Genomic DNA, 12,701 nt, shown 5'->3' with positions numbered 1-12,701 from the left:
AAAGTGTTAAAAAGCAAAGATATCACTTTAAGGACTAAGGTGCGCCTGACCCAAGCCAAGGTGTTTTCAATTGCCTCATATGAACTTGAAAGCTGGACAGTGAATAAAGAAGACTGAAGAAGAATTAATCAATTTGAATTATGGTGTTAGTGAAGAATACTGAATATACCATGTGCTGCCGGAAGAACGAACAAATCTGTCTTAGGGTTAGGGTTAGGGTTAGCCAGGATACTTCTTAGAAGCAAGGATGGCAAGACTTTATCTCACATACTTTGGACATATTATCAGGAGGGACCAGTCCCTGGATAAAGACATCAGGCTTGGTAAATTAGTGGGTCGGCGAAAAAGAGGAAGACCCTCAACGAGAGGGGTTGACACAGTGGTTCCAACAATGGACTCAAGCACAACAACAATTGTGAGGATGGCCAAGCAGTGTTTTGTTCTGTTGTACACAGGGTTGCTATGAGTTGGAACTGACTGGACGGCACCTAACAATAATAACAATGTTAACAGAAGCAGATTGCTGCATCTTCTTCCTGTGGAGCACCTTGTGGTTTTGAACTACCAACCTTTTGGTTAGCAGCTGAGCACTTAACCACTGTGGCACCAGGGCTCCTTTGTATTTCATAGCCAAGGCCAAAGTCTTATTATCATACAGGGCAATAACAGAGATGGCAAATACCTTTCAAATTGTGTGCTAGTTACAGTCAACAGGTGTTGGCAGCCTGGAGCATTATTTTGCAAAGGATTCTGAGGCTGAGTCCACACTCACCAGGAACAGTACTATAATCGTTAGCAGTAACTACCACCAGCCGTTTGTCAGTCCACCACCTGTCTGTCAATTCATCACAGACGGTGGCTTGCATGTTGCAAGTTGCTTTGATGCTGAAAGCTATGCCACTGGTATTTCAAATGCCAGCAGGGTCATCCGTGGTGGACAGGTTTCAGCGGAGCTTCAGACTAAGACAGACTAGGCAGAAAAGCCTGAAGATCTACTTCTGAAAATTAGCCAATGAAAACTCTGGGGCTCTAACCAAACACCTTGTGGGACTGGTTTACTGAGTTTAAAGGCTTCCGACCATAGTCTCATGGAACAACTCGATCAATTGTCATAATATAGGTCATAAAATTATGTTCTACATCCTAGTTTGGTGAGTATTGACTGGGGTCTTGAAAGCTTGCGAGTGTCCATCTAAAATACAACTATTGGTCTCTACTCATCTGGAGCAAAAGAGAAAGAAGGAAAGCAGACTCAAAGAAGAAACTAGTCTACAAGACTAATAGCCTACACAAACCACAGCCTCATCTACCCTAAGACCAGAAAAACTAGATGGTGCCCAGCTATCACTACTTACTGTTTCAATCAGGGCACGATAGATGGAACCTGATAGAATGGGAGAAAAATGTAGAACAAAACTCAAATTCTTAAAAGTCCAGACTTACTGGACCAGTTGAGACTAGAGGAACCCCTAAGTCTATCACCCTGAGATACCCTTTAAACTTTGAACTGAAACTACTTCTTGAGGTCATCTTTCAGCTAAATAACAGATTGGCTCATAAAATAAACAATGTCACCTGTGAGTACGGTGCTCCTTTAAAAAATTTATCTATATGAGACCAAACGGTCAACATTTACCCTAAAGCAAAGATGAGAAGGTAAGGGGTAGGGATGGGGAAGCTAGATTAATGAAAATGGAATAAGAATGGAAATAATGAGAATGTTGACACACTGTGAAAAAATGTACAATGTCACTAAACAATTTGTATAGAAATTGTTAAATGGGTACCTAATTTGCTGTGTAAACTTTCACTAAAAACACAATAAAATATTACTAAAAAATAAGAAAGAACAACAAAAAAAAACAGTGAATATGACACTAAAACAGAAAAACAAACAAAACTCTATGGATCACAACTCAGTATTATCTCGTATAGTGCGGGAAGATGAGCTTCCTCCGTTGGAAGGCAATCAAAATACACAGTGGCTGCAATAATGGACGCAAGCACGTCAACGATTGTGAAGAAGGTGCAGGACTGGGCAGTGTTTTCTTCTGTTGTATGTGGGGTTGCCATGAGTCAGAGCCGACTCCATGGCAACCAACAACAACCGTGCATAGGGAATGACACAGTGTTGCACAAATGTCAGGTTACCGATCATTCCTGAAACAGACTCTCAGTGCTGATGGGATCTGCGAGGTCATCTGGATGAAATCCTTGTTAAAGAAGAGGAAACTGAAGTCTAGAGATATGAAGTAACTTACTCAAGACAGAGTCAAGACCTACCTAATTAAGGATGGCGACAGGAGACCTGTCTCTCCTCTCCATTCTACCTTCAGCTGACTCATTCATGCCCACATGGGCCTTTCTACCTCAGTGCGGTACCAAGAGTTCATTCACCCTGGTCTCCAAGAACAGTTCTCTCAGTCATTTCTTCACTCTTTCAACGGTCCTGCCAAAGACTCCTGGCCTCCCATGACTTTTTATTAGTTTACTGTTTCCTCTGTAAAACCAAACCGGTTGTGCTGAGTCAACTCTGACTCATGGTGACCCTGTGTGTGTCAGAGTAGACCTGTGCTCCATAAGGTTTTCATGGCTGATTTTTTGGAAGTAGATCACCAGGCCTTTCTTCTGAGGTGCCTATAGGGGGATTCAAACCTCCAACCTTTCAGTTAGCAGCTGCGGGTGTTAACTGTTTGCACCACCCAGGGACTCAGTTTTCTCCAAACGAACCCTCTTTATGGACATCATGGACTAAATCAAGCCCAAGGTTTGGATGTAGTGACGGATTTGCCCAGTAGGTGGCATTACCAACAAGGAATGGATCAAAAGCAGATGTCTGAAGTGCACTTAAGCCAAAACTGTCAAAAGCCCTTCGCAGAATTCACATGTTCTGCAGATATGTTTGTATAGGGGCATTTAAAATCTTAAAAGTAGATAAACAGAAGATTGGAAGAAAATATATCAAAACGTTAAAAAGCAGTTTTCAATAAAGAGTGGTATTTTAAGTCATTTTCCTTTTTTATTATTTTCCATCTTCCATATCTTCTACAGTGAACAAAAAATTTTCATAATAAAAGTTATTAAAATAGTGGCAGACTATTTTAATAAAATGTTTGCAGAATCTGAGTACCAGAAAGACATTTACAAAAGCATCTAGGAACAAGATAATCTATATTTCTGTCTCATATGCCATATATTCATGCAAATACAACTATGTAAAAAAGCAGCTTAGAATGATGGAATCCTGTAATACTTGAGCAGTGTGTGATGTACTTTAAAATAGTTTAACTTTATCTAAAAAAAGATGGATTTAGTTAAATTGGAGGCATCACACTGAATTCCTAACACATGTAACCATTTCAAGATTACATAATATGTTCTTTACATTCACTTGCTTAAAAGATGAACAGGGTGAAGAAGATTCATCTAAGTATATAGGGGTTATGCTGCTTCATCTCAAAATAACCTAAAATTTAACACTTACAACATTAGTGACTTAAGCAAGGTGCTAAAACTTCCTAATTCTAATTTATTTATAAATAAATGTATTGGTACCTCTGAGTACATATGTATGTATATATGTATGAATGTATTTAGTAGGTGTTCCTTACTATAAATTAATCAGTGCAAATGTCACATTTTTTATTTTTGGTCAAAGTCCTTAATTGTCTTCTTTCTCTTAAGGTATTTCCTTAATACTCTTCAAATATGCGGTCCCTGGGTAGAGCAAATGGTTAACACTTCGGCTACTAACCAAAAGGTTGGCAGTTCAAGTCCACCTAGAGGCACCTTGGAAGAAAGGCGTGGGGATCTACGTCTGAAAACTCAAGCCACCGAAAACTCTCTAGAGCACAGTTCTACTCTGACACACAAGGGGTTGCCATGAGTTGCAGTTGGCTCAACGGTCACTGGTTTTTCTTCAAATACAAACTTAATTTTGAGTTGGTTTAGCTACAGATCATGAGGCTCCTCATGGAGAACAGCTCCCCAAGTCTGAGCCCTTACCTGGCAGAACAGGACTGACTTGACTCTCCGGTCCCCAAAAGGTGGAATGATTCCTCTTCTCTGTGTTTGATAATGCAGGTGGCTGATTTTGGGCGGTAGCTTTCGGGTCCATTTCCAACAAGGCGTGCCCGCCTGCATCTTCGCTCAGTCCTGTGGTTCTTGACTGGGCAGGACTCACTGCCGTGTGAGTCACCATCTTGTGGCCAATGTTTACTGAAGAGTGGAAGAGCTACCATTAGTTCTTGGATTCCTTTTCTGAACTTTAACTGAAAACCACTAAATCTGCAATTGATTTAAAGTGACAGATATCTGGGAATAATAGCCGCCCCCCCCCCCGCCATGTAGGACATACCAGAGCCCCATAAAATACTGTTCTCTAAGTTTCAAATTGGTAATCTGTTCTCTCTTGTTACAATAAGTAACTTTCTAAATGTTACACATAAAGAAACTGACAAAGACAAGACTTAAACCTAAGGTTTTGAGATTTTGGATCCTTCCTCAAACCAGTACTTCATTAAACTTTCATTGGTTTTTCTTCTTTCTTATGGTTCATTTGTCTGTAGGTGACATTATAGCTCTGACTTAGTCATACTCTGGTATGTCTAAACTTTCTTGAATATGATCACAACAAAATATTAATTCACTTCAATTAAAAAAAAAGCATATGCTATACAGCATTTTTAGATTGGAGAAGAATCTTTCAGAAAATTGAAAAATGAAGAAACCAAAAGCAACACCAAAACATTTACAACTGAGACTAGAGACTCACTGTTGTTTTGTGCCATTGAGTCGATTCTGACTCATAGAGACCCTATAGGACAGAGTTGAACTGTCTCATAGGGTTTCCTAGGCTGAAATCTTTACAGGAGCAGATTGCCAGGTCTTTTCTCCTGTGGAGTGGCTGGTGGGTTTGAACCACCAACCTTTCAGTTAGCAGCTCAGCTGAGCATTTAACCATTGTGCCACCAGGGCTCTTTAGAGGCTCATAGTGAACTTATTTAAGGCACAGCTTTTTCACATAAAGTTAAACCTAAAACCAGGCAGAAGAAGAACAGTAAATATGGAGTTCCCATTTTATTATAAGAACACAGCCATCCCTACTACCTCCTCTTTACCCACTTTGCCTGAAATGCAAGGCAGCCCACTCACGATTTTGACAGAAGGCCTCATCGGACCCATCAGGACACTGCTCCATTCCATCGCAGGCCAGGGTGATGTCAATGCAACAGCCATCATCACAGAAGAAGTGATAGCGTGAGCAAACCTTCAAGCATCCTGTTCATAAACGAGTCTCAAATGATGGGGGGCAGGACAATGAAGACTTTCACTGAGTCGAGATTAACAGAGACCATGTGTAGGATTGAGTCCCTGCATGGTGCAGTCAGTTGCTTAGCTACTAACTGAAAGGGTCACCATGAGTCAGAATCAACTAGAGGGCAACTGACTTCTTTTTTCTTTCTTTAAGATGAGTGATACAATGCAGAGGTCCCTGGGTGATGCAAACAGCTGCTTAGCCTAAATGCTGGCGATTTGAACCTACCCAGCAGTACCATGGGAGAAGAGGCCTGGAGATGTGCCTCTGTTAAGATTATAGCCAGGAAAACCCTACGGAGCAGTTCTACGCTGTAGCACACAGGGTCACATGAGTCGGAATCTACTCGATTAACAACAACATGATATTATGCATTTGGACAAAGAGATGCAGTTGACAAGGAGCTGGAGCAAAAAGCTCTGGATAGTTCAGAGGATCTCTTCTTGATTATCCTGACTTAATTCTCAGGAGTCACCATGGGCCATTCTCCAGCCTCCACTGCCTAAGAGAATGAGAACAGAGAAGCAGCAGCTATGGTCATCGCTGCCTGGGTTTCCTCCCTCTGTTCTCATTCTGAATTCATTCATTCATCTCTTTCCTGGGCTCCTCTTCTTTGGCCATTCATTGCTTCTCAATAGCCCACCTCACCCCACCCTACCCTACCCCCTTGGTGGCACTGGGATGACCATATTTTAATGGAGATGCCATTTTACATACACTATATTTTGCATTTGTTTCCTAATTAATACTTTTTACTAGGTTAGCTTCCTGCTATTGAATCTTATCTGTTCATTACTGTAACATTCTTGGTGCTGTAGAGAAAAAATAGAATCTTTAACTACTGTTGTTGTTGTTGAGTGCCATCAAGTTGGTTGCAACTCACAGCGACCCTATGTACAACAGGACGAAACACTGCCTGGTCTTGCACCATCCTTGACATGTTTGAGTCCATTGTTGCAGCCACTGTGTCAATTCATCTCACTGAGGGTCTTGCTCTTTTTCGCTGACCCTCTACTTTTAACTACTGGATGGTATGAATTTTTTTCAAATAATGTACTTTCCTTCCTTTTGAAGCTCTTAGGCATTTTTAATGGGCAGTGCAATTTGTAGAAGCTACAGATATTCTCTTGAAAGGCATCTTTCCCCTCCTCAGTTAAGTCAACTTTCTTAGACTTAGCCTTACAAGAATTGGGTGACTGTCTGGCAGTGGTAATGCAGACTAAAGGTACCAGGCTAGAGTTAGGGTGTACGGAGTTCCACAATTTTCTAGGGGCAGAATGGACTAAATAATTTTCTCAGAAACATGGGAGAATGGCAAATAAATGTGGGCATATTCCATAGAGAACAAATAGCTGAGCACAGAACACACACCCAAGCAAATGCTTGGATACATATTCTGTTGAAAAGCAGCTAAATTCAAGAGGTTGGAAAAGGAGTTCATCTTGGTGCAAGACAAACTGAAGGTATCTGGATGCAAGAGGAAGAAGAGGATTAAAAAAAGAAGTGGTACTAGGTATATACCCAAAAGAATTGGAAGCGGGGACTCAAACAGGTACTCGTACACCAATGTTCATTGCAGCATTATTCACAATAGCCAAAAAGGTGGAAAGAACCCAAGTGTCCATCAACAGACAAATGGATAAACGAAATAGTCTATCCATACAATGGGATATTATTCAGCCATAAAGAGAAATGAAATTCTGGTGCACACTACCACATGGGTGTACCTTGTAGACCTTATGCTGAGTGAAATAAGTCGGACATAAAAGGACAAATATTGCATGATCCCACTTCCATGAAATATCTAGAATAGGCAAATGCACAGAGACCAAAGTTTATTAGTGGTTAGCAGGGACAGGCGGGAGAGAGAAGTGGGTATTATTTAAGGGGTACAGAGTTTCTGTTAACAGTGATGAAAAAATTTGGAAATGGATAGTGGTGACGGTTACACAACATGGCGAACGTAATTAATGTCACTGAATTGTATATGTAAAAGTTGTTGTAATGACGAATGTTCTGTTGTGTGTGTGTGTATATGTATATACATATAAAGACAAGAAGTGGTAGTGGATGCTCTTGGAGAAGAAAGATGAAGCAAAGAGCTGACGGTTTTGACTGAGAAGTTGGGCTTAGAAAGAAGAGTCAGCGTCAGCCACAGGGAGAGAGCTGGGAGGAAAGGTGAAGGGGAGCTCCGTGAACGGAAGCAGGATACAGTGACTGGTCACATGTGTTAAGAGTATGACATGAAAATCCTAAGTATCTCAAGGTGTTATTCACATCTTGGTAGTTTTTGGAGATAGACCCTTATTTCTCATTTATCCATCTATTTCTGGATTTTTGTTGTTGTTAGATGCTGCAGAGTTGATTCTGACTCATAGCGACCCCATGTGACAGAGTAGAACTGCCCCACTGGGTTTTCTAGGCTGTAATCTTTACGAGAGCAAGTCTCCAGGTCTTTATTCCGTGCAGCCACTAGTGGGTTCCGACCACCAACCTTTTAGTCAGCAGCTGAGCGCTTAACCATTATGCCACCAGGGCCTCTATTTCTTCTTTTAGTGGTCTCCAATTTTTTTTGACCATGCATCCTTATCAATAATATATTGTTGAACATGTATCTCTGGTATATGGGTATTTACTTATAAATGATATACACGGACTACTATACTAATATATTGTACTTATTATAAAATATACTGAAAACTTAAAGGATCAGATCCAAAAATAATATGAATCGAAGTTCTGGTGTCTTCTTCCCCACTCTAATACTGATGTCTTGAATATCTCTGGGGTATCTCATTTGGAAACCACTGATTCAGGTCATATTGAAAGTACTTGTTGGTTTGCTGTGTGAATATTTTTTCTAAAGCTTGAAAATATGCAGCCTCTACAACCAAAATTAAACCAAGTTATTATCATATAAAAACAGCCCTTGTGGAGTAAACAGTTAAGCACTTGGCTGCTAACCTAAAGGTTGGTGATTTGAACACATCCAGAAGCTCCACAGGAAAAAGACATGGTGATCTGCTTCTGTAAAGATGACAGCCCAGAAAACCCTATGGGGCAGTCCTACTCTTGCTATGAATCAGAATTGACTGAACAGCACTTACACAACAACATAATCATATAAGCAGGGGTACCTGCTTGTCTATTTACCCTACAAGGTGTCACCCTTGGTTACCATTACAGCTGTTGTTAACTGCAAGGTCAATATACATAACAGAGAGGAGAAAAACACCCCACTGCCCCCACCTTTGGTTTTCAATGTCTCTCTGTGGTGTTTTATTAACTTTAATTCATAGGGTGTTATTCTACTCTAACCAGTAAGTGATTTCACGGAGCAGTTTGTATTATACCTATTCTTTTTTATTTTCTATGTAAAGGTACATACACACGGTCTAACACAAGCAGCTTTTAAGCAATCAAAAGTGATTCACATCACTCTCTGCTACTTCAAATACATTTTATTATCATCTTATAGAATGGCCAGAAATTTACAACTGGCAATATACCTTTGGAGTCTGGAAATATTGGCCTAAGTAAATAAACCAGGGCAAATAACTGGCTGTGAAGTGTTAGCCACCTGCTTATCTTGGTCCAGGCCCTTTCTCCCCTCGCAGGCACCTCGGATGTACAAGAGCAATCCTTTTCTAGTTTCTGTAGGAGATGACGGGGCATCTGTTTCTTCTTCCTATAAGGGCTACAGTTCCCGAGCATTTTCCTACCAGAATCAACATGGGATGTGGTCCCTGCCCAGGCAAGAACTGAACCCTGGGGGAGAGCCTTCTGGGCCCAGCCCACACAGTCAGCTTCAGTGCAACGCTTGTGAGTGATGTGGGCTGGAGCCAGACCTCGTGCTTCCAACGGCCCTGGCACCTGCCTAGCATGCCAGGGTGCCCAATAGTGTGGTTGTTGTTGCTGTTTATTGTGGTAAATATACACATAACAAAACACTTGACATTTCAACATTCTGCACGTGTAAAATTCAGTGGCAGTACTGACATTGTTTTGAATAACTGGCTGGCTGTTCTGTGCAATTTCAGTAAGTCAGCAGGCCCTGCCAGAACCTGGCTGGTTGTACGTACTCTACTCGCTCACCACTGCTGGTGGCTCAGTGCCGAAGTGCACGGGACTTTGGTGTTTGACCCGTCCATGTGCAGTCACCCCTCCCTCCGCATGGTCAGCTTAAACTTTAGCTGCACAAGTGGTCAGCCAACCACCTTTTGAATGGTGCTTATGGTTTGTATCCCTGTGGAAGGTGTTATCAAGGCTCCATGACCCAAGGATTCTGAAATCTCTCCTGTTGCTGTGGTTGTTGTTAGCTGCGGTCCAGTCAGCCCCAACTCATGGCGACGCCATGTGTTACACAGTAGAACTGCCCCATAGGGTTTTCTTGGCTGTAATCTTTACAGAAGCAGTTTGCCAGGTCTTTCTTCCACAGAGCTACTGGGTGATTTCAAACCACCAATCTTTAGGTTTGCAGCGGATCGCAAACCGCTTGCACCACCCAGGCTCCTTCTAAAATTTCTAACTCCTTGTAAAACTTCATTTCAAATATGCATACTGAACTGCGTTTTGTTCTGCTATGTGTGTGCTTTATCTTTAATTTTATTGTGGTAAAATATATGTAACATAAAACTTGCCACTTTAACAATTTTAAATGTACTATTCAGTTGCATTAATATATTGACAATGTTGTGCAACCATAAGTACTATCTACTTCCAAAACATGTTCGTCACCCCAAACAGAACCTCAGTATCCATTCACCAACAACTCCTCATTCACTCTCTCCCCCAGCCTCTGCTAACCACTAATCTACTTTCTGTCTCTATTCATTTGCCTATTCTCTATATTTCATATAAGTCAGAATCATACACTATCCTTTGGGTCTGACTTATTTCACTTAGCATAATGTTTTCATAGTTCATGCTGAACTATGTTTTTGATGGAAGACTAAAATCAGCTGCCGTTGAGGCGACTCAGACTCATGGTAACCCCGTATGTGTCAGATGAGAACTGTGCTCCATAGAGTTTTCAGTAGCTGAGTTTTTGGAAGTAGACTGCCAGGCTTTCTTCCAAGGTGCCGCTGGGTGGACTGAAACAACCAACCTTTTGGTTAACAGCCACGGACGTTAACCATTTGCACCACCCAGGAACTCCAAATGGAAGACTAGATCAGCTATACTACAAGTAAATCACAGTTCTCTTCCAATTGCTTTATCTATCTTGTTCAAACTGCTGGCTTAATTACCACGCAAATATGGAGTATTCAAGGATGACGGAGGCTTGCTTCAAGTTTACCTGAGCTATGCCAATGGCAGGGCAGCTTCACCCGACTGTAAGCTACACGAGGACAGGGGCCACGTCTATTGAGTGCAGCCCTCTAACCCCTATGCAAGCAGTTCCTGCACATGGGGGACCCTGTGAAAATATCTGCTGGCCAAACGACAGAATCCTCTCCTCAAATACAGAATGTCTCAGCACTTCCTCATGTTATGGGTTGAACTGTGTCTCTCAAAAGATACGCTGAACTCCTCACCCCTGTATCTGTAATGTGATCCTGTTTGGAAACAGGGGTTTTCTTTTGTTATGTTAGTGAGGACATACTGGAGTAGGGTGGTCCTCAACCTAATCCCTCCTGAGTGGTGTGCTCTAAAAAGAGCAGAACAGACACAGACACGTACACAGGGGGCAGAGACCATATGAGGAACTGTTCACAAGCCAAGGAATGCCAGAGAACGCCTGGGGCTACCAACAAGGAGGGACCCTCCCCTAGAACCAGATGCCCTGATTTGGACTCCTAGCCTCCAAAACTGTGACGATAAATTCCTGTTCTTTAAAGTCACCTACTTGTGGCCTAGGAAACTAAGATAGCTCGGAATTAAACAGTGTACAGGTTTCCCTCTGCAATACCACTATATCTTTAGTGCTTCCAAGTTCCACGTAATGGGTTGTTGCTATTTTTTAACTTGATGAGTAAATCTAAGCAATATTCATGTTTGGGAAAGTAAGAAACATAGATGAATGAAATAAATCAGTTTTACATTGTGTAACAATACGAGATCCATTTTATATATTTAAAACAATATTATTAATGCATCTATGCATCACTGTAAAGTGTCTATGAAAAATTTTAAAGAGTACTTTTCAATAGACATGTGCTCTTCATGTATTTTAATTTGTACTCCTTAACTGCACACTCTGAATATACATATCAAAAGACCCTCCACCTTTAAATAAAATCCATTCCTGGAAAAGCCAGACGATTGTCTTTTACGAAGATGAGTCAAGAAAAGAGGGAGTATCTATAGGGTCTAGCCTCTCACACAGGCTATTACGCATCCTCTGGGAGACTGCCCTCAGCAATGCCACTTATCCCAAAATACAATGGAGCCTGTTTTTGTTATTACATTTTTAGTAAAGACTATCTCATTCAACAACAACCAACAACAAGATGGAAGAGCCTATGGGAGGCACAGCTGGAACATAAAATACCAACCCAGCACCACCCTTCCACACAGAGCTCATTTCTGTTGGCCACTGTGGACCTTGTGAGGGAAAGACATTTCTTCTCACCTCCCGTGGAGTAGGCCTTGGGGAGCACAGTCACTGAGATGTTGTCGGAGCTTTTCTGACCCGCGGTGTCAGTCACGGTCAGCTGGAAGGTGTATGTTCCTTCTTGTAAGTGAGATAGCTTCAGTGTTCCCGAGTGAGGCACCTGATACCCAAACAGGAAACATCATATGTAGTTAGGAGACCTGTGGTACAGAGTTTAACATTATCCCAAACTGGAAATCAGTGGCATCCTTGGAGCGGTCCCATGATCTGCCTTTCCATGCCTGGTCCACATATCATCTTAGCAGGTTGGTCCCACCCTAAATTCATGATTTCCAATTTTATCTGGGATGACAATACCCTCAACTAACAATCCCTTTACTTGTCCTTAGCAGCCGCTGTTCCAAACCTATACCTGCTCTCCAAGCTCCACGCCCGATATGTAGTACATTCCTTCTCAGCAAGTGACTCATCTATTACAAGGGAAAAATGAGTACCATAATTGTGGCTATAATTATAGCTTCATCACCCACCTCCTCCTGGTAATGTACCCATTGTCACCTTCTTCCCTTGAGCCATCGGGGATGAAGAGTCCTTCTTATGCTCCAGGCCTACCCCTTTGTTTAGTCCTTGACTCCTTTCCTCTTGTGATGTTAAAAACACTGACTTATTAATTAATTTCTATTTCAAATGACTCTGCCATTACTATGCTCAAGTTTCTCTTGACCCAGAAAACAAAACAACAACAAATAAACTCTCTGAACTCCAAGGCTGCCTGTGGCTATACTTAACCCAGTTCAATCTGTATGCTTGAACAAATAATGAAAGAAG

General features: G+C 41.6%; 1 protein-coding gene across 1 annotated transcript in view; it reads right to left on the bottom strand.

Annotated features, from left to right (window-relative positions):
- Nucleotides 1-12,701, bottom strand: part of LRP11 (LDL receptor related protein 11) — a gene marked incomplete at its 5' end in the record, with an annotated part of 50,814 nt that overhangs the window by 22,888 nt on the left and 15,225 nt on the right. Inside the window, 3 exons of the mRNA XM_004368964.2 lie at nucleotides 4,006-4,218; nucleotides 5,155-5,280; nucleotides 11,892-12,033. Coding sequence (XP_004369021.1) covers nucleotides 4,006-4,218; nucleotides 5,155-5,280; nucleotides 11,892-12,033 — 481 coding nt within the window. The remainder of the gene's footprint in view (nucleotides 1-4,005; nucleotides 4,219-5,154; nucleotides 5,281-11,891; nucleotides 12,034-12,701) is intronic.

Source organism: Trichechus manatus, unplaced genomic scaffold, assembly GCF_000243295.1.
Source record: "Trichechus manatus latirostris isolate Lorelei unplaced genomic scaffold, TriManLat1.0 scaffold00002, whole genome shotgun sequence".
NCBI classification, from domain to species: Eukaryota; Metazoa; Chordata; class Mammalia; order Sirenia; family Trichechidae; genus Trichechus; species Trichechus manatus.
The sequence above is the reverse complement of the archived record's forward strand: the minus strand, read 5'-3'. Positions and strand labels throughout refer to the sequence as shown.